Genomic DNA, 19,498 nt, shown 5'->3' with positions numbered 1-19,498 from the left:
GGAGGCCCTGGGGCAGTGCGTTGCTCATCGCAAGGGAGGGCGCAGGTGAGGACAGCGTGGGAGCTCTGGGTGGTGGGGCCGCGGGCAGGGACCCCGGCGTCACGCAGGCTGTACCTGACACCCCACCCCCGTGCAGGGAGAACGTCATCAGTGTCACGGAGCTCATCAGTGCCATGAAGCAAATCAAGGACATTCCGGAGAACAAACTGCTCAGTCTGGCCTCAGCCCTGGGGGAGCACAAGGACGGCAAGGTCAACATCGACGACCTGGTCAAGGTGGGTGTCGGGGCGGCACCTGCCCCCGAGGCCTTGGCTGCAAGTGAGCATCAGCCCGCCAGGTCCCCCGTGGTTCTCCACAGGGCGCCGGCTCCGCTCCCGCAGCGCTTGGCCGCCGCCAGGAGACACCGGGGCTGTCCCTCAGGGCCCCGAGCCAGCCTGCGAGGTGGCAGGCACAGGCGGCTTCAGCAGAGTCGTGGGGAAGGGGCCCCTGGCCCCCAGCTCCAGCCCCCAGCTCCTCCCCAGCAGGGGCAGGGGTGAGCCTGGGGTGTGCACACCTGCTGCCGTCTCCACCTGGGGCCTGAGAGGGCAGCCCAGGAGGCCTGGGGCAGCGGCTGCGTGGGAGCAGTGACCTGGGCTGGGCTGGCCCGCCTCACTGTTCCTGCTCTGAGAGGGAGTCCGGCAGCTGCGTGCTTTTCCCGACGTGTGTGCACCGTCTCCAAGACGGCATCGGACACGCGCGCCGAGCCCACCCCTCCTCGGTGTGCGGGCGTGCGCAGAGGTGTGCTGTGCTGGCCAGGGCCCCTCCCCGGTGTGTAGAACCAGGCCCGGCCTCTGGGGGGCTGGGGGCCTCGGGGGGCACGGTGCGGAGGACAGCCTGCGTGCTGGGCCGGCGCCACGCTGAGACCCTCTGTCCCTTCCTGTGTGGCAGGTGATCGAGTTGGTGGACAAAGAAGACGTGCAGGTCTCCCCCAGCCAGGTGGCCGAGATCGTGGCGACGCTGGAGAAGGAGGAGAAGGTGGAGGAGAAGGAGAAGGCCAAGGAGAAGGCGGAGAAGGAGGCGGCCGAAGCGAAGAACTAGGCTGCCCTGGCTCGGCCACGCCGCCCACGCCTGCCCGTCCCGCACTGGCCGCGCGAGTGGCACGTCTCGGATTGTGTCTGGAATAAATCAGAAACTTCCGTAATCAAGTCATTTTTAATTTTCATCATTCCATGAAGATCAAGTCAGTGTGGAATCCCCAAGCCCTTCCAGGGAGGCCGTGTCTGGACGCACACTGGCTCGGGCCAGGCTGGACAGGAGGCCGCCTCCCCGAGTATGCCCTCTGTCCCCGCAGGAGAGCCCAGGTGGGCAGCGGCACCAGCAGGGAGTCGGCGGACACACTTGGCCGCCCCGCCCTGGACGCCGGTGCAGAGTCTGCGAGCAGTCACGTCCGTCCTGCCAGCCCTGTGCCAGCCGCGTGCCAGCCCCGGCGTGTGTTGGTTGACCTTTGATTTTCCCCCAGTCCTGTAGCCCATCAGCTGCGATGTCGGTGGTGGCCAGAGACGCCAGCAAGTGCTTCTGTCCAGTGCCCGGCAGGGCTTCCTGCGGCTTCTCCTCAGCCCTCAGCCAGCGCTGGGCGGGACCTCGGCCCCTGTCCCACGTGGGGGCCATGGAGAGCAGCCTCCCTGCACCCCACTCGTCCTTACAGAGGGTCCCAGACGTGACGCCGGGACCTGAGGCTTTTCTTGGGAACCTGGCAGAACAGGCGTCGGAGGGCGCCTTTGGCTCGAGCCGCACTCGGAGTTGTTGGGAAGGAGCAGGGGTGGGGCCTGGTGTTGAGCCCCTCCCTCAGCGCGGGCCGCGGCCTCTCCACTGGTTGGTTTCCCTGAGTTGGCTTTATTTATTGCAGCAGAGAGCGTGTCCAGGGACAGGCCCGAGACGCGCCCCAGAAATGAGGGGTGTGTGATGGGTTTCTGTTGAAGGCGCTGCCTTGGGGAGGGCTTTGCGTGCTGGGACGGCCGTGCCTCGAGTCTCCCACGCCCCCCACGCGCCCACTGCCCACGTGATCGTGAGCCTGGCCTGTGGCCTGCAGAGCCGAGTGGGTCCGTCTGGACTCCACACATCCAGGGCACCGTCTGTTATAGACGACCCGGCAGTGGTTCTCACGGGGGGTCTTGGGGCCGGCAGGAGGCAGCCCTGTGCTGTGTGCCAGGCCGCATGAGAACACGGGGACCTGGGGGTCTGCTTTGGTGATGGTGGTGTGGGCCGGGACTGGTGCCACGCCAGCCCCTCAGCCTGGGTCCAGCAGCCCGGCCTTGCCTTCGGCTTCCTTCGATGGTAGCCGCCTTACGTAGCTTCAGGCCCGTCCAGGCCTCCTGCCCGTGCCCCTGCCTGCCTGCTGGGCCGCAGGAGGCCTCTGGCCAGTCGTTACAGTCCGTGCCTCACTGGCCTGGGCCCTGTGCTAGCAGCCAGCGTGTGGTGGTGATTTCTAGACTTTGATGTAGGAATGATTTAATAAAAAGTGCTGTCTCATTGTCTGCCTGGTGACAGTTTGTCCAAGCTGTGGCCGCACTGCCTGGTCGTTCTCCAGGGCTCCCCGCGCCCCACTCGACTGCTGCCCAGGGACCTCGGGGTGGGTGCTGCCACCTCAGAGAGAACCCAGGCTCAGGTGGGCCAGTGCTGCCCAAGGACCCAGCTGGGAGGTCTCAAGACACCTGAGAGACCTGTCGGGGGCTAGGCCCCATCTGTGGGTGCCTGGGAGGGCAAGGGGAGGGTCCCAGCAGCAGGACAGGCATGGCATCTGCCTCCTGACTCCCTGTCCCGTCTGTGGGCAGACTGCCACCCCCAGCCCAGGACAGCCCCTCCCCACTGCCAGAGATGCCTGTGGGCTTCGTTCCTGGTTCCCTGGACTGGGTGTGTTCATGCCCACGGGTCCACCCTTGGAGCCAGGCCTGAGGATATAAGGTGCCTGAGCCGGACCACAGTGGGTGGCTGAGCTGGCCCCGGCTGCACCTGCTGGCCACAGCAAGGACAGTGGATGTCCAGGCCAGAGGAAGCTGGCTGTGAGCAGTGAACAGAGACCCAGCAGCCATGGCAAGTCTGGAGACCGCTGTGGGAATAGTGGAGGACGGCCCTGCCTCCCTGGGCATCCTGCGACGTGGGGGCACACGTTGGGTAGTACAGGATGCAGCTGCCCCGATGCAGCACTAGGGGGCGCCCGAGCCACATCCTGAGCCCTGCCTCTGCCTGCCCGAGGGGGTCACAGCCCAGGGCTGCCGGGCCTGTCTCCACCCCGCCTCGGCCCCTGCTGCCAGGTGAGGCCTGTGCTGCCCAGGCCGTCCTGGCCCGTCAGCGTTAGCACAGCCAGGCTGGCCCCTGGGTCCCCAGGACGTGGTCTTGGGGCAGGCTGGAGGGGAGGGGGTGAGGGCCTGCACAGGGCTGAGGGTGTGGGGGTTAAGCAGCCCTTGTGAGTGCCCCCCCACCAGGCTTGTAGCTGCCCCCAGACCACAGACTTCCTGGGGGTTTGGTGGGATCAGTGACCCAGAACCAAGACTCTGACAGCCTCCCCTGAGAGGTGAGCAGGCAGCAGAGGGCACCCCTGCCCCCGGGCAGGCCTCCAGGAAGCCGCCTCAGCCTGCCCACCACAGGCGGCCCTGCTGCCTACCCCCACCCCGGCCCTCGGCTTCCCGGCGGCGGCTGAGGCAGGGCCCACCCAGCAGCATTTGTCCAGACAGGCCTGGGAGGGCCAGGGGAGCCGGCAGGACTGGAGCAGCCGCCACCCTCCCAGGGGTGTGGCCGGAGTCAGTGGGGCCAAGCAAGGGCTCAGAGCAGCTCCCGAAGCCACCCCGCCCCTGAGTGAACCCGGGGCTGGGCCGCTGAGCTGGGGGCAGCCACAGGGCTCCACGGCCCACGCCCCGGGGACACTGCTCCTGCCGTCCCCAGCCTCCGGCCCCCAGCCTCAGTTCTGCCTGCCAGCAGCGGGGGCCTGGGAGCGTCCTCACCCTCACTGCCCCTCTCATGGGGACACCTGACAGGCAGCGGGAGGGGACAGGGACTGCCCAGGGTCCCGAGACAACAGAAGCGAGGAGGCACCAGGCAGAGCTCGGAACCGGTCGTCTTTATGTTCTGGAAAGTCCGTCGGCTGGGTTAACACAGCCACACCCACCACCGGGGCCTGGCAGCCCTGCCCACTGGGCCACTGGGCCCCGCCCGCTGGCCGCCGCTGGCCGTGCAGGGACAGCCGGCCACCCAAACAGTACAAAAGGAAGAAACTCGACCGGCAGCTTTCACTCCCAAGCTTTGAAAAGTAGCAGCCCAGGCTGTAAAAGTCTAGAAGCGTTGCGCAAGAAGTGTTAAGTCTACGGCAAATGCACCTTGTAAAAACGCAATAAATTATAGATATAGATAGATATAAACTTGTAACATCTGACAACGTGGAGCCTGCACGCAGGGCCGGCTCCCCGCCCCGCCCGGCACAGGCAGCAATTAGAAGCAGGGTTGGTGTGGAAATACCAGCTTGCCTTGAAGTCAAAAAACCAAATCCCCTCCAGAAATCTCATTTCCCGCCAGGGACGGCCGAGGGGAACGAGCCGTCCGCACGGCTCCACCTCCGCGGCGAGCGCCGGGCCTCGGCCGGCTCGGCTGTGAATAAGTTAAAAGGGGCCGGGGCGGGGCCGGGGGTCTGGGGGGCCGATAAATATCCAGGTCCAGGTACAATTTTTAGAACAAAACTGCAGTGCCAGGAAATCCCTCGCGCCCCGCGGGCCTCTGCGTGGGCGGCGCCAGCGGCCCCCTCCTCCCGGACGCGGAGGTCCACACTCGCGCGCGTCTGGAAGAAGCCTGCCGGGCAGAGGCCAGGCTGCCGCCCTCAGGTACCCGTAATCTGGCTCGGAGCCCCCGGGCAGGGCAGGCTCAGCTCGGGCCCGGCCGCTCCTCCCTCCCAGGGGTCTGGCGGCGGGGGTGGGGGGCGTCCCCTACATTCTACTTCTGGTCCCCTCCGTGCTGCTGTCCTTGTCCGCGGCCTCGGGACAGCCACACACGCACACACGCGCGCACACACGCACACGCACGCGCACCCGAGGCCAGGGCACTGGGCAGCGGCGGCAGGGTGGGCTCTCACAGGCCTGGGGCGCCCGGCCCTTCAAGTCCGCGGGCCCCCGCTGCTGGGGGGCGCGGGGGGCAGCAGGTCGTGGGTGAACACGGAGTCGTCCCCGGAGGAGCTGGCGCTGGGGCTGTCCTGGCCGCCCGGGGAGTACTGCTCGAAGGGCGCCGACAGGTCCAGGTACTCCTGCGGGCGCGGGCGGGGGCGGGGGCGGGTCAGCGGCCGCCATGCCGGCCCCGCCCCCCGCCCCCCGCCCCCAGCCCGGGCGTCCGGCACTCACGTCAGTGGACGTCACGGTGAGGACGCGGTCCAGGTCCTCCACGAGCTGCTTGAAGGTGGGCCTCTGCGAGGGCGCCGCGTGCCAGCACTCCCGCATGATCATGTACCTGCGGGTGGGGGGCGCTCAGGCGTGCGGGCGGGGCGGGGCGGGGCGGGGCGGGGGCGGCGCGGCGCTCACAGGTCGTGCGTGCAGTTGGCCGGCTTGTCCATGCGGTGGCCCTCTCTCAGCAGCTTGAACAGTTCCTCCACAGGGATGCCGGGGTACGGCGAGCCCCCCAGCGTGAAGATCTCCCAAAGCAGGACCCCGAAGGACCAGCTGGGGGCAGGGCGGAGGTCAGCCGCCCAGCCCAGGCCAGCTCCGGCTCCGCCCCCACCCGCCACCCCGGGCCAGCTCCGGCTCCGCCCCCAGACACCTACACATCGCTCTGGTGGGTGTAGACGCGGTCAAACAGGGCCTCGGGCGCCATCCACTTCACGGGCAGCCTGCCCTGTGAGGGGAGGGGGGGGCGAGGCTGTTGGCGGGGGCACGCGGCGGGCACCAGGCCCCCCGCCCCGGGCCGGGCTCACATTGGTGGTCTTCTTGTAGTAGTCGAGGTTGTGCACGTCGCGGGCCAGGCCGAAGTCCGCGATCTTCATCACGTTGTCCTCGGTCACCAGCACGTTGCGGGCGGCCAGGTCCCTGTGGATGCACTGGGGGCGGGGGAGGGGTCAGGGTCAGCACCCCGCGGCCAGGTCCCCGTGGATGCACTGGGGGCGGGGGGGGGTGGTCAGGGTCAGCACCCCGCGGCCAGGTCCCTGTAGATGCACTAGGGCCGGGGGTGGGGTCAGGGTCAGCACCCCGCGGCCAGGTCGCCGCAGCTGCGCTGGGGGCGGGGGAGGGGGGTCAGGGTCAGCACCCCGCGGCCAGGTCCTTGTGGATGCACTGGGGGCGGGGGGGGGGTCAGGGTCAGCACCCCGCGGCCAGGTCCCCGTGGCTGCGCTGGGGGCGGGGGAGGGGGGTCAGGGTCAGCACCCCGCGGCCAGGTCCCCGTGGCTGCGCTGGGGGCGGGGGCGGGGGGTCAGGGTCAGCACCCCGCGGCCAGGTCCCCGTGGATGCACTCGGGGCGAGGTGGGGAGTCAGGGTCAGCACCCGGCAGCGCACCCTCTAGAGGGGCAGCCAGTTCCCCGCGGCTGCACTGGGGGCGGGGGGGGGGGTGTCAGGGTCAGCACCCCGCGGCCAGGTCCCCGTGGATGCACTGGGGGCGGGGGAGGGGGGTCAGGGTCAGCACCCCGCGGCCAGGTCCCCGTGGATGCACTGGGGGCGGGGGTGGGGTCAGGGTCAGCACCCCGTGGCCAGGTCCCTGTGGATGCACTGGGGGCGGGGGGGGAGGTCAGGGTCAGCACCCCGCGGCCAGGTCCTTGTGGATGCACTGGGGGCGGGAGGGGGGGTCAGCACCCGGCAGCGCACCCCCTGGGCGAGCAGGTCCTTGTGGATGCACTGGGGGCGGGGGAGGGGTCAGGGTCAGCACCCGGCAGCGCACCCCCTGGGCGAGCAGGTCCCTGTGGATGCACTGGGGGCGGGGGGGGGGGGTCAGCACCCGGCAGCGCACCCCCTGGGCGAGCAGGTCCCTGTGGATGCACTGGGGGCGGGGGGAGGGGTCAGGGTCAGCACCCGGCAGCGCACCCTCTGGGCGGCCAGGTCCCTGTGGATGCACTGGGGGCGGGGGGGGGGGTCAGGGTCAGCACCCGGCAGCGCACCCTCTGGGCGGCCAGGTCCCCGCGGCTGCACTGGGCTGGGGGCGGGGTCAGGGCTCAGCGTCGCTCTCGCACACGCACACGCACTCCGACCCCGCCCGCCACGCACCTTCTGCGAGGCCAGGTACTCCATGCCCCGGGCCACCTGGTAGGCGCAGGACACCAGGTCCTTGAAGGTGAGCTGCTCCTCGGGCAGCCTGCAGGTGTCGAACGAGTAGTCCATGCCCGGAGGCCGGCGCGCCCGCAGGTACTCCCGCAGGTTGCCCTTGGCCGCGAACTCCACCAGCACGTACAGGGGCCCTGCGGGCACCGGGCGCAGCGCTCAGCCCAGCTGACCCGGGGGGTAGGGGGGCTGCGCTACGCAGAGGGTCATGGGAGCCGCGGGGAGCGCCCACCCTGCGTAGGAACCCCGCCCGCCCCTCCGCCCCGCCCCGCCCCCCGCCCTGCGTGCAGGCCCCGCCCCGCCCCGCGTGCAGGCCCCGCCCCGCGTGCAGGCCCCGCCCCACCCCGCCCCGCCCCCACCCTGCGTGCAGGCCCCGCCCGCCCCTCCGCCCCGCCCCGCCCCCGCCCTGCGTGCAGGCCCCGCCCCGCCCCGCCCCGCCCCGCCCCGCGGCTCCTACCGCCCCGCGTGCAGGCCCCGCCCCGCCCCGCCGCGCCGCTCCTACCGCCCTGCGTGCAGGCGCCCAGCAGGTTGATGATGTTCTTGTGCTTCCCGATCATCTTCATCATCTCCATCTCCGACACCAGGTCCGACAGGTCTTTGTCGGTGGCATCGTCTGCGGGCGCGGGGGGCGCGTCAGGCGGCGCCCACACCCCGCCCCGCCCCGCCCCGCCCGGGCGCCCCTCCCGCTCACCTTTCAGCATCTTCACGGCCACGGTGACGGGCTTGGCGGCCCGGTCCTTGTCGATGCCGATGGCCTCGGCCATGACCACCTGGCCGAAGCAGCCCTCTCCCAGGGGCTTCCCGAGGGTCAGCCTGGCGGCGGAGAGAGACTCCATGCAGCAGGGCCCGCGCCCGCGGCCCGCCCCGCCCCCGCAGCCCGCCCGCCGCCGCCACTGACCGGGCCCGGGACAGCTCCCACTGCGGGTCGGCGGGCAGCTCGAGCTCGGACACGTTGGCCAGCGTGGGCCCCTCGGCGGAGGACAGCCGCGCCACGCGCACCAGCGGCGTCGTGGAGTTCATGGACGAGCTGGACTCCAAGGACACCTGCTTGGGTCGGCAGGGGCAGGTTGGGGCCGCACGGCGGGGGCGGGGCGGGGCGGGGCGGCGGCGCTGGAACCTCGTAGCTACTTTCTGTTACCTGGCGCTTCAGCGGGAAGCGGGACACCTTGTGCACCGTCGGGGAGCCCAGCCCCTTCTTGGGGGGGCTGTGCAGGCGGCAGAGCGTCACGGCGCCCACCACCAGGATGAAGAGGAAGAAGCCCGCGCCGTAGCTGAGGACGCCCGCGTACACGCTGCCCGCCTCGCCGGCCGCCGCCAGCTCCTCCTCGGCTGCAAAGACACGGGCGTTGGGACCCCAGCGTCGGGGGGGACCCTGTCGTGCGGAGGCCGCTGCTGCGGTCGCGGTGGCCTGGGAGTCAGGAGGGGGCAGGCCCGGGAGCAGAGAGCCCAGCAGAGCCAGCGCGGCCGCACCACCACCCAGGCGCAGGGGAGACGCGGGAGCGGCCGCTGCGCGGGGCTGGGAGCCCCCGACCGAGCCGGCGGCTCCCGCGTGCCCGAGCCAGCGGCCCGAGAGTACAGGAGCAGAGCGAGCAGCAGCAGCAGCGAGAACCAGTACCTGGCAGCACCACCAGCCACGCAGAGTGATGGGAAAACCCGATAGAATTGCCCGCCAGGCACGTGTACTCCCCCGCATCCTCAAAGGTGACATTGCGCAAAGACAGAACCTCTAGCTCCTTGTCGGTGGTGTTAGCGCCCGCCGTCTAGGAGAGAGAACAGAGCGATAGGCCAGGGCCAGCACCGCCCCACGGGCCCGCGCCAGAGTCCACGACGATCCAGCCAGGCTGCAAGGAAAACGCGCCACCGCCACCTCGGCCGCCGCCACCTCGGCCGCGGCCACGGCCCCGAGGGCCCTCCGCCTCGTGCGTCCGCTCCGAGCCCGAAGCCAGTCCCTCCACCGGCGAGTCCTCTGTCCCAGGGGAGCGTCAGGCGGGCGGGAGCCGGCATGCGGGGTTAGCGCGGGCGGGGGCCGGGGTGGGCAGGCAGGCGCGGGCAGGCGCGGGCAGGCGCGGGGCACACGCAAGCAGGTGGCCGGCGGGGCCAGGGGAGCAGGCGCTCGGAGGGCCTGCCGGGGATGCTGGGGGCGTGGGCGGGGTCGGCACGGCCGCGGGGCGGGGCTCGAAGCAGGTGGTCTGGGCAGGCAGGCTGGCGCTGCTGCCGGTGTTGCGGGCGGAGCGGGCGGCAAGGGCGCAGGGCAGGGAGCGAGCGGGACGGGGGACGTGCGGGGCGTGCAGGCAGGCGACGCCAGGGCGCTGGAGCTGGAGCTCCGCGTGCCAGGCAGGCGTGGGACAGAGTCGTTACCTGCTTGGGGCCCGTGAACACGCAGCCAAAAGGCCTTCTCGGCCACGCCTATGAAATTGGTGGCTCTACAGAGGTACTCGCCCCCGTCCCGCTCCGACACATTGGCCAGACGCAGGCGCGCGTCGGCCTCCACATTCTCACTGATCCAGGACTGCGGGGGACAAGAGACCCGGCTCAGGGGGGGGCAGCCCCTGCGAGCGAGCCGGGAGGGCCGCCTGGAGGAGGTGTGGAGGCGCCCCAAGGCGGCAGCGGGCTGTGCTTTCGCAAGACGGGGCTGGGCCGGGCTCCCCACCCCGGCAGGCCGGCATCTCACGGAACAGATGTTTCTCTTTGGGCTCTGAGTGTCGCAAGCTCCCAACTCGGGTGGCCCCCACCCCTGTGGCCGCGGGAACAAAGCAAGGGGGGGAGCACCAGGGGGGGCCCGCGGCAGCGACTGCCAGTCAGGGCCAGCTCTGCTCCGCGGCGCCACCCTGCTGTCCCCCTGGACAGGCTCAGGCGGCGCAGCACGGCGAGGCGCGGGCCTCGGCTTCGCCTCCCCACCGTCAGCAGGGCGATCTCGGGCGTGCCATCCGTGCCTCGCCCCCATCCCAGCAGCCAGTGGCGCCCACCATCAGCACGGCGACCTGGGACGTGCCGTGGGGGCCTCACCCCCCACCCCCGGCCCACCTGCCCCTCGCGGCCACCAGTGGCACCTACGGCAAGCACAGTGACCTAGGGCGTGCCATGGGGGTCTCGCCCCCATCCCAGCGGCGCCCACCATCAGCACGGCGACCGAGGGCCTGCCGTCGGGGCCTCACCCCCATCCCAGCGGCGCCCACCGTCAGCACGGTGAACTAGGGCCTGCCATCGGAGCCTCACCCCCATCCCAGCGGCCAGCGGTGCCCACCGTCAGCACAGTGAATTAGGGCGTGCTGTCAGGGCCTTGCCCCCACCCCTGGCCCACTTGCCCCTCGGCCACCGGCGGCACCTACGGTCAGCACGGTGACCTAGGACATGCTGTCGGGGCCTCGCCCCCACCCTCAGCGGCGCCCACATCAGCACGCTGACGTAGGGCATGCTGTCAGAGCCTCGGCTGCCCCCGCCCCCGCCGTCCGACCGCCCCTCACGGCCGCAAGCGGCGCCCACCTTCAGCACGGTGACCTAGGGCCTACCGTCGGGGCCTCTCCCTCTCCACCCTCAGCGGCGCCCACATCAGCACGCTGACGTAGGGCCTGCCATCGGAGCCTCGGCTGCCCCCCCACCGTCCGCCCGCCCCTCACAGCTGCCAGCGGTGCCCACATCAGCACGGTGACATAGGGCGTGCCGTCGGAGCCTTGGTTGCCCCCCGCCCGCCCCTCGCGGCCGCCAGTGGCGCCCACCTTCAGCATGGTGACGTAGGGCGTGCCGTCGGGGCCTGGCCCCCCACCCTCAGCAGTGCCCACATCAGCACGGTGATGTAGGACGTGCGGTCGGGGCCTCTCCCTCTCCACCCTCAGCGCCCACATCAGCACGGTGACGTAGGGTGTGCCGTCGGGGCCTCCCCCCCACCCCCGTCATCCGCCAGCCCCTCACGGCTGCCAGCGGCGCCCACCTTCAGCACGGTGACCTAGGGCGTGCCGTCGGGGCCTGGCCCCCCACCCTCAGCAGCGCCCGCATCAGCACGGTGACGTAGGGCGTGCTGTCGGGGCCTCGACCCCCACCCTCAGCAGCGCCCGCATCAGCACGGTGACGTAGGGCGTGCTGTCGGGGCCTCGACCCCCACCCTCAGCGGCGCCCACATCAGCACGGTGACCTAGGGCGTGCTGTCGGGGCCTCGACCCCCACCCTCAGCGGCGCCCGCATCAGCACGGTGACGTAGGGCGTGCTGTCGGGGCCTCGACCCCCACCCTCAGCGGCGCCCGCATCAGCACGGTGACGTAGGGCGTGCTGTCGGGGCCTCGACCCCCACCCTCAGCAGCGCCCGCATCAGCACGGTGACGTAGGGCGTGCTGTCGGGGCCTCGACCACCACCCTCAGCGGCGCCCACATCAGCACAGTGATGTAGGACGTGCCGTCGGGGCCTCTCCCTCTCCACCCTCAGCGGCGCCCACATCAGCACGGTGACCTAGGGCCTGCCGTCGGGGCCTCGGCTGCCCCCCCCCGCCGTCCACCCGCCCCTCGCGGCCGCCAGCGGCGCCCACCTTCAGCACGGTGACGTAGGGCGTGCCGTCGGGGCCCACCTTGCTGCCGTTCACCTCCACGTGCTTCAGCCACTGGATGTGCGGCTGCGCGTCGCTGTACACCTTGCAGTGGAACTCCACGTCGCTGCCCAGCACGGCCGTCTGGTTGGCGGGCAGCCCGGCCTGCAGGATGGGCCGGTGCGGGGAGCGCTCTGCGGGGCAGGCGGGGCTCAGCGGCGGCGGCGCCGGGACGCGCCCACCCGGCCCCGGCCCGGCCCCGCGCCCCCGGCTCACCCAGCACGTCCAGCGTGTACGTCTGCCGGATGCTGCCGAACTTGTTCTCCACCACGCACGTGTAGTTGCCGCGGTCCGATGGCACCACGCTCTCCATCACCAGGCTCCACTGCTGGTGCCGCAGCTGCGGGCGCACGCGCAGGCGCAGTGAGCGCCCGCCCCCGGCCCCGCCTCTAGCCCCGCCCCCGGCCCGAGGCCCCGCCCACCTTGATGCCGCCGATGCGGTGCTCGCCGCGAAACTCTTTGCCATTCTTCAGCCAGGAGATGGAGGGCGTCGGGTTGCCGGCGGCCGGGCAGCGGAAGCGGACGGTGTTGGCGGCCGGCACCGCCAGCAGCTTCTTGTCCATCCGCTCGGGCCGGGTCCAGTAAGGGGCCCCTGCGGGTGGAGGGGCCCGAGGACGGCTATAGCGGGGCCCGGCCCGACCCCAGCTCAGGCTCCCACCAGCAGCACCCACTGTGCTGTGTGTGGTCAGAGCTGAGGTCCAGGGGTCCACCCTGGCCTAGGAGCCTTCCGCGTGCAAGGCTGACTCCCAGGGGAGCTCACACCCCGCGCCCGGGAGGCACAGGCAGGCAGGGAGGCCCGGCACTCAGCGCAGGCTCAGCCGAGTGGCAAGCCGGGACCCGCCCTGCCAGCGGCTTGGGGAGGGGAGCCCCAGGGGCAGCCCCTAGAACCCGGGAGCCCAGCTACTCCCCTCCATTCCGGGCACCTCTGGAGGCCCCGGCCACCCCCACCCTCACCACCCAACTGGTTTTCTCTCTTCCTCGGGGTGGGAGTGGGGGGCTGCTTTCCCGTGCAGGGCCTCACTCCCACAGACTCGCAGTCTCTGAGGGCACAGGCACACGTGGGGAGCAGCCCGGGCAGCCGCCAGAAAGCAGCCTGCCCGGCCGGGTGACCCAACCATGCCCACTGCCAGGCGATGCAAGGCAGCCCTCCAAGGACCCTCACGGCGCGAGCCACAAAGGACCCCAGCAAAGCGCCCGCCCGGGACGGCCCGGGGGCAGAGCCAGGGGCTGGGGTGCAGCGGAGCCGGAATTCGGCCCTGAACACCCTGGCAGCTGAGGGAAGGTGGACGGGGAAGCCCAGCGGCCCCTCGGGACGGGAGCTGCCCACACGGCGGCTCGCCACTCTGCACAGCTCAACAGGCCCTGGCCAGTCCTCGCCTATCCACTCTCGGAGGCCCCAGGCCCTGTCCACACTGTGACTGTCCCCAGTGTCCACCCCACCACGTCCCGTCTCTCAGCATCTCAAATCCAGCTGCTCCAAACCCAGAAGCCCCATGGACCCAGACCGGCCCCTCCCTGCTGGGCAGAGGCCACAATCCCCTACTCACCCACCACCCCTCAGTGGGGGTGGGGGTGGGGTGGATGGTGGTAGTCGCCCTGTGCCCTGCGGCACACACACACCGGTGGCTGCCCCTCCCCCCAGCCCCGGGCGACCCAGGCCCCGCAGGTGGGGAGCAGGCCTCACCTGTGTCTTCGGCCTCATCCTCGCCGTCTTCGTCATCTCCCGAGGACGGAGCCTCTGCGGCAAAGGGGCACGAGGGGGCGCTGGCCGTCTCTCTCCCCGACCTGCGCCAGGCCCCTCGTCCTTCGGGGGACCCTCCCCTCGGGGCTGGGGTGCTGCGGCCACACAACCCGGGGCCCCCCAGCGGCCTCCCGCTGCCTGGCGCAGCCCAGCCGGCACTCACCGGTCAGCCGCACAATGAAGTGGCACAGCACACGCTGCGTGAGCCGCTGCCGGCAGCTGTAGGCCCCCGCGTCCTCCTGGGAGGCGTTCAGCACCTGCAGCCGTTGAGGCCCGACCAGGATGCGGTCCGTGGACGCCAGCCCCGTGCCGTCCTTGACCCAGACGGTGGGCCCCAGGGGGCCACCTCCAGGAAGGTGGCAGCTCAGCTCCACGGTGTCCCCACTGCCAAAGACCACCTGTTCCTGTCGGCTGGGCTCCAACCCGGGCACCCCTGCAGGGGACACGGGACTGTGAGGCACCTCCTGACGCACGCTGCAGCCCTGAGCGAGGCAGGCCGGGCGGTGCTCAGAGCGGGGGCTGGTGCGCTGGCCAGGTCCCCTGGCGCCACAGCCCCTCGCACACCCGGCCCGGACGCCGAAGGGCAGGAGCCACCAAGGGAGGGTCCTTTAGCAAAGGGACACCTGGTCCTGAGCTCACACACAGCGCTCAGCACCAGGACGGGCCGCACGGCGCTGGCGGCTCGGAGGTCCCCAGCACCCCACGCCGAGCGGGGCGGGCAACCCCGAGGCGGCCAGCAGCGGAAGCAGGCGCGAGCCGGGGGTCTTGGGTCGCACAGCCCTCGCCAACAGGGCGGTCAGAGAACACGCCGGAGGAAAGGCGGAAATGCAGAGGGCACCCCGGGGCCAGCCAGCGCGGTCTCGGCCTGTGGGGTGAGAGGACCCAGGTGTGGGCGCCTGCCTGCGCGGGCCTGGGGCCGCCCCCCTGAGGACAGAGGCGGGGTGGGGGAGGCCAGCAGGTGAGGAGCTCGGGCTGCCTGGGCCTACAGCTGACAGTGCCGGACAGCCCCGGGGCCTGCTCCTCCCTGGCTCCCAGGGGGACATGAGGGCCAGGGCCGCAAGGACGCACCAGGGCCTCAGTGACCGTTACCCCCAGGCCTCCCTTGCCAGGGCCACACAATTCCCCATCAGGCGGCTGGCCTGGGCTTGGGGCCCGGGACAGGGGTGGGTGGTCCCGGGGGCCAGGCCCAGCTGGGCCAGTTGCGCCATCACTTGTCATTCTGCCGACGTATGGCCTAGATTCGAGGGCCCAGCTGCCCACTCTGGCCACAGTAGTGCCCGGCTCCCTGGCCAGGCCCGATTCGGCCCGTCCCTCCACGCGCCCCCCACACGCCCCAGCCTCCGTCAGGATCCTCCAGCGAGGAGGGCTCACTGCCATCCTGTGCACTCTCTACAGGAGCTCCCATCCCACAGGGACCCGCAGCTCAGGGCCAGACCTCGAGGGGGCCCTGTGGCCGGGGGAGGCTCCTGCCACAGTGTCCTGCGGGGACCACCCAGCACCAGGAGCTGCCTGAGGCCCCCCAGAAGGCTGAGGCCAGGCCCCGGCCCAAGGGCAACAGCCGGCTGATTCCGGTTTGGTCTGGAGCACCACGACAGGTCACGCAGTCCACACAAGGATTCCCTTCAACCTGGTCCAGAGAAGGAATCAGAGCGGCCCCGGGCCAGCCACGCCCAGGACCCCCACCCGTGCCGGCTGGAGAGGAGCGAGGCCCCGACCTGTTCACCCACCCTGCCCGCCAGGTGTCTCAGGGGCCAGGGACCCTGGGGTCTCATCTCCGCCTCCTCACCCAGGGGAGGCCAGCCAGGCGGCCCGGGGAAGGCTCTCTCTTGTCCACTCACCCGGGCACTGGGGCCCAGAGTCAGCAGGTCCCGCCACTCCTGCTCCTCCTGCAGCCCCAGTGTCAAGCCCCAGGGTGCCACCTGTGCCCCACAGAGGGCCCTGCAACCTGGAGAGCCCACAGAGCTCCCTGACTGTGCCTCAGTTTCCCCAACTGCAGCACAAGGTGGGGACTCCCACCTGCAGTCCAAGCACGCCCTGACGTGGGTCAGGTCACAGCCAGGCCAGGAGTCGAGGCCCCCAGCGTGCAGGGGTCACAGGGCAGGGGTAGCAGCAGAGCCACACCCCCTCACCAGGTGGGTCCAGGGGTGGGGTCAGCAGCGTCTAAGGGGTCCTGAGGCTCACCTGCCCACCTCAGTCTCCACCCAGACACATTCCACAGAGCTCCTGAACAAGTCAGAAGAGGGAAAGGGGCTGGGGGCCGGGCGAGCTAATGAGAGCTTATCGGGATTATCCGGCCTAATCCCCCAACAACCCCGCCATTATCCGTCCTCCCACACAGGTGAGGAAACCGAGCCCAGCAGGGCAGCGGCCGGCAGGACCCCTTGGGAGGGCCCTGACCCCAGCCCCAGCCCCGCTCCGGCCGCTGACCCGAGGCCGGGGGAGGCGGTGCCGAGGGGCTCCTGGGCGCAGAGGCCAGCCGATCAGGCCAGGTTAATGAACCACCAGGAGGCCTGCTGGGCTCAAAGTCCAGCCCTGCCAGGAGGGGGTGGGGAGGCTGCAGCTGCCTTCTGGAGGGAGGTCCGCACCCACCCCACCCCGCCAGGGACCCCCCTGGCTCCCGGGGACCCAGCCTCCCAGCACCCGAGAGCCACTGCCAGGCCCCCACGGCGGAGGACACAGCCCCGTGGAGACGGGGCTGGCGTGGGCAGTGGCGCCCTTGACCCCAGCAGGCAGGCTCCGGAGAAAGCGCCCTGGCCCTGCCCTTCACGCGGTCTTAGTGTTTTACTGCCCGGCCCATCTCGTTAAGGAGCCGGATTAAGTTTATGGTCCCATCAACTCACTACCTGTTCCTCCAGCCGGGGTGTGCGGGGGCGGGGCCCCCCCTCCAGGCGGGCCTCCCAGGCGCCTCCCCGGCCGGCCGGTCGGCCGGGAGTAATATCTTCATCTGAATGCGAATGCTAATGCGCCCCCGCGGCCGCCCCCTCGGCGCCCCCGGCAGCCGGGCCGTCGGAGCAGGCGCTCAAAGCGCGCGCTGACCTCGCGCCGGCCTCTGTCACGCCGTGAATGACACGCGCATTCAAGCGCCGGACCACTCTCATTCATAAAAAAATGACATTGTTCGCGCGGCTGCAGCCGCCGCGGCGACGGGGGCTCGGGGCGGGGGCCGCCATCTGCCTCGGTGCCGCGCGCCCGCGGCCGCCCCGCGCGCACCTCGCGACGTACAAAGCGGCGGCCGTCCGGGCCGCAGGCTCGCGGGGAAAGCGGCCCTCCACGGGGCCGGGGAGCGCACCCTTGGTCCTCGCGCGAGCCGAGGGTCCACGGGGGCGGGGGGCGGCTGCCCGCCCGGCGCCGGAGCAAGGACGCCCGGGCGCTCAGCCCGGCTCCGCGCCGCCCGCGTCCTGCGCCCGGGCACCTGGGGGCTGCGGCGGGGCGCGCGCTCCTCCCGGCACCCGGACGCCCCGCTGGACTTTGACCGGCACCCTCGCAGTCGCGGCGCCCACCCCGGGAGGGAGGTGTCACCTCGCCACGCAGTCGCTCCCACCTCCAAAGTCCAGTCTCGCGCTGGCCCAGGCTGGCCGGGAACCGGGGCCAGGGCGGGGGGTTGGGGGCACCGGCAGCAGGAACTTTCCGTCAGCAAAAAACCCGAGGGACGATGGGGTCGCGCAAACCGACGGCTTCTAGGGCGGCAGCCGCGCCCCGGGCGGGGGCTCCCACGAGCCGCGGTCTCCAGAGAGAGGGCAGCAGAGCCCGGCACCGGCGACCCCTCCCCACCTCGGAGCCGGCTGCCCGCTGCCGACCGACTCCTCTTCCAGCCCGGACCCCGGCCCTCCCGAGTCCCCGGGGCGGGGTGGGGGTGGGGTGGGGTGGGGGTCCTTCCGTCCTCACCTGCGGCTCTCCGCACCACACGCCGCTCCGGACCCGCAGGCTCCCAGACGACGCCGGCCACGACCACCACGGCCACGCAGAGTGCCAGCGCGCGGGCCGGGGCGCCCATGGCGGGGACCGAGCCGGCGTCCTCAGGCGGCGCGCGCGGGCATGCTGCCCCCCACGGCCCGGCCGGGGCCCGAGAGGGAGGAAGGCGCACGCCGGAGTCTGCGGGAGGAGGAGGAGGGCGGCACCTCGTCACCGGCCCCGGGGCGCGCGGCAGCGGCGGCCGCGGCCAGGGTCCTGAGCCCCGAGCCCTCCGGCCCCCGGCCCCCGGCCGCCCCGCCCGCCGCCGCCGCCGCCGCCGCCGCCGCCGCCCAGGGCTCCCGGGCCGCCTGGCGCCGGCCGCCTCCTCTCCGCCGCGGTCCCTCCCTCCCTCCCCCTTCCCTCCCAGGGCGGCGGCGGCGGCAAACTTCCCAGGGCGGGAAGCTGCCACAGCGGCCGCTCGGGACCCGCGCCCGCCGCGCGCCCCGGCCCCTCCGGGGGTCGCCCCCGCGACCCCTCCCAGAGCCCGCCCGGCCCCGCGCACCCACCTGGCGCCTCTGGAACCCGGCTCGCCACGCGCGGCTCCCACGGCCCCGGCTCGCAGCCCGCCCCTGCCGCCGCCGGTGCGTCCGTGCGCCCGAACGGGACCGCGCGGCGCCAGCTGCCCGCGCCGCCGCCGCCGCCGCCGCCGCCGAGCTCTGAGCAGGGGCTGCCCGGCGCGCGGCGGCCGAGGGGGGACGGCCCGCGCCCGGCCCGCCCCCGCCCCGCCCAGGCCACGCCCGCGCCGCGCGCTGCGGGGCGGTCCCGGGCGAGGAGGCGTGGCCGGCGGGGGCGGCCCCCGGTCCCCGAGGGCGTGGGAGCCCGGGCAGGGCGGTCGCGCGGGAGGCCCGGCGCAGCCTGTCCGTGCGGGGCTGGGGCAGCTCGGGGCCGCGGGATTGTGCGGGAGGGCTCGGGGGCGTGGGCTCAGGGGACCGGAGGCCCGGGAGGCTTCGCGGGGGAGCCGTGGCAGCAGAACCCCGCGGCGGGGGACCGGCCGACCTCCGGCGGCGGAGAGCAGGGCGCCTCCGGTCCGAGCCTCGCTGCGCGTGGAGGCTGCGCCTGTGCGGGGGGGGGGGGGTGTCCGTCCCGCGCGGCCGCAGGGAGGGGGCGGAAGGTTGGTGCTTGCCAGGCCTCGGAACGGCCGGTGGTGAGCTGGTGGCAGAGCACAGCCGGGCGAGGTTCTGGGAGATTTGGGCCGGGAAGGCAAGGCTGGGCGCGCAGCACCAGGCCCTGCCTTCAGACCCCCATGCGACAGGCCAGCCCAGAGAGGTCGAGGGCCTGCGGAGCTGGAGGGCCGCAGGTGCTGGCCGGATCACCAGGAGAGTGGGCCACAAACCGGCTCTGTGTTCCCCCAGGCCTCGGTGCGCGCGCAGGTGCTGGGGGGGCGGGGGCTGGCGGGGAGGCCACCCTCTGCTCAGTGGGCAGCTCAGCACCTCCGCCCTGGGCCTCCCTCGTGGGCTGCTCAGGCCAAGTCCGCGTCCTTGCAGCCTGGGGACACAGGCCCACTGGCCCCTAGGTGAGCTGGCCAGGCCTCTGCAGTGCGCAGCCGCAGGCCGCTGCCACTCAGCGCCTCTCAGCGCCGTCTGCACTCATCTGGGTTTTTGGGTTTTTCTGAGATTCATTTATTTGAAAGGCAGACAGTGAGCAGGGAGAGATGGAGACCTTCCGTCCACTGCGCACTCCCCGAATGCCCACAACAGCCAGGGCTGGGCCGGGACGGAGCCGGGAGCGCCAGGCCAGTCTCCCGTGTGGGTGGCAGGGACTCACGTGGTTGGAGCCGTCCTCTGCTGCCCCCGGGTGCACATCAGGAGGAGCTGGGACCCCCATACCAGGCTGCAGCCAGTCGCTTAGTCCGTCCTGCGCCAGGACGAGGGGGGCCCGGGTGCTCTGGGCCCCTCGGCAGCAGGCCGCGTCCTTCCTGCTTTGAGGGAAGGAGTTGGTGGGTCGGGCTGGTGGCAGCTGGGCGGGGGCGGGGAGGACCG

At 72.1% G+C, this 19,498-nt stretch overlaps 2 protein-coding genes across 10 annotated transcripts in view; one reads left to right on the top strand and one right to left on the bottom strand.

Moving 5' to 3' along the window:
- LETM1 (leucine zipper and EF-hand containing transmembrane protein 1) overlaps positions 1-2,513 on the top strand; it is a 37,217-nt gene extending 34,704 nt beyond the window's left edge. Inside the window, exons 13-14 of the mRNA XM_070067967.1 lie at positions 137-275; positions 928-2,513. Coding sequence (XP_069924068.1) covers positions 137-275; positions 928-1,077 — 289 coding nt within the window. The 3' untranslated portion in view covers positions 1,078-2,513. The remainder of the gene's footprint in view (positions 1-136; positions 276-927) is intronic.
- Positions 2,514-4,078: 1,565 nt separating this feature from the next.
- On the bottom strand, positions 4,079-18,185 carry FGFR3 (fibroblast growth factor receptor 3). 9 transcript variants are annotated; one of them, XM_051829309.2, is made up of 18 exons: positions 18,026-18,184; positions 17,454-17,660; positions 13,732-14,001; positions 13,512-13,565; positions 12,250-12,419; positions 12,044-12,167; positions 11,771-11,961; positions 9,612-9,762; positions 8,386-8,582; positions 8,152-8,297; positions 7,945-8,066; positions 7,756-7,866; positions 7,200-7,390; positions 5,924-6,046; positions 5,774-5,844; positions 5,535-5,672; positions 5,358-5,463; positions 4,079-5,263 (listed from the first exon to the last, which is right to left on the bottom strand). In XM_051829309.2, exons 2-18 carry the CDS (start codon positions 17,560-17,562, stop codon positions 5,117-5,119), a joined length of 2,421 nt encoding a protein of 806 aa, XP_051685269.1. In that variant the 5' UTR covers positions 17,563-17,660; positions 18,026-18,184; the 3' UTR covers positions 4,079-5,116. The 9 variants fall into 9 exon arrangements, with proteins under 9 accessions (XP_051685269.1, XP_051685270.1, XP_051685271.1 ...); XM_051829310.2 differs by having other exon boundaries at positions 8,152-8,300; positions 8,392-8,582; XM_051829311.2 differs by having other exon boundaries at positions 8,392-8,582.
- Between the last annotated feature and the right edge of the window lie 1,313 nt (positions 18,186-19,498).

Source organism: Oryctolagus cuniculus, chromosome 2 (assembly GCF_964237555.1).
Source record: "Oryctolagus cuniculus chromosome 2, mOryCun1.1, whole genome shotgun sequence".
Taxonomy (NCBI): Eukaryota; Metazoa; Chordata; class Mammalia; order Lagomorpha; family Leporidae; genus Oryctolagus; species Oryctolagus cuniculus.
Note: the sequence above shows the minus strand (reverse complement) of the source record. Positions and strands in the feature narration are given on the sequence as shown.

Excerpts from the sequence above, each read along its gene's own strand:
- FGFR3 (XM_051829309.2), bottom strand. The coding sequence starts at position 17,562 with ATGGGCGCCCCGGCCCGCGCGCTGGCACTCTGCGTGGCCGTGGTGGTC. Across the intron at positions 8,298-8,385 it reads CGCTGAAGCGCCAGGTAACA|GTGTCCTTGGAGTCCAGCTC; the intron begins GAAAGTAGCTAC and ends CGACCCAAGCAG. Across the intron at positions 7,867-7,944 it reads GGCCGTGAAGATGCTGAAAG|ACGATGCCACCGACAAAGAC; the intron begins GTGAGCGGGAGG and ends CCGCGCCCGCAG.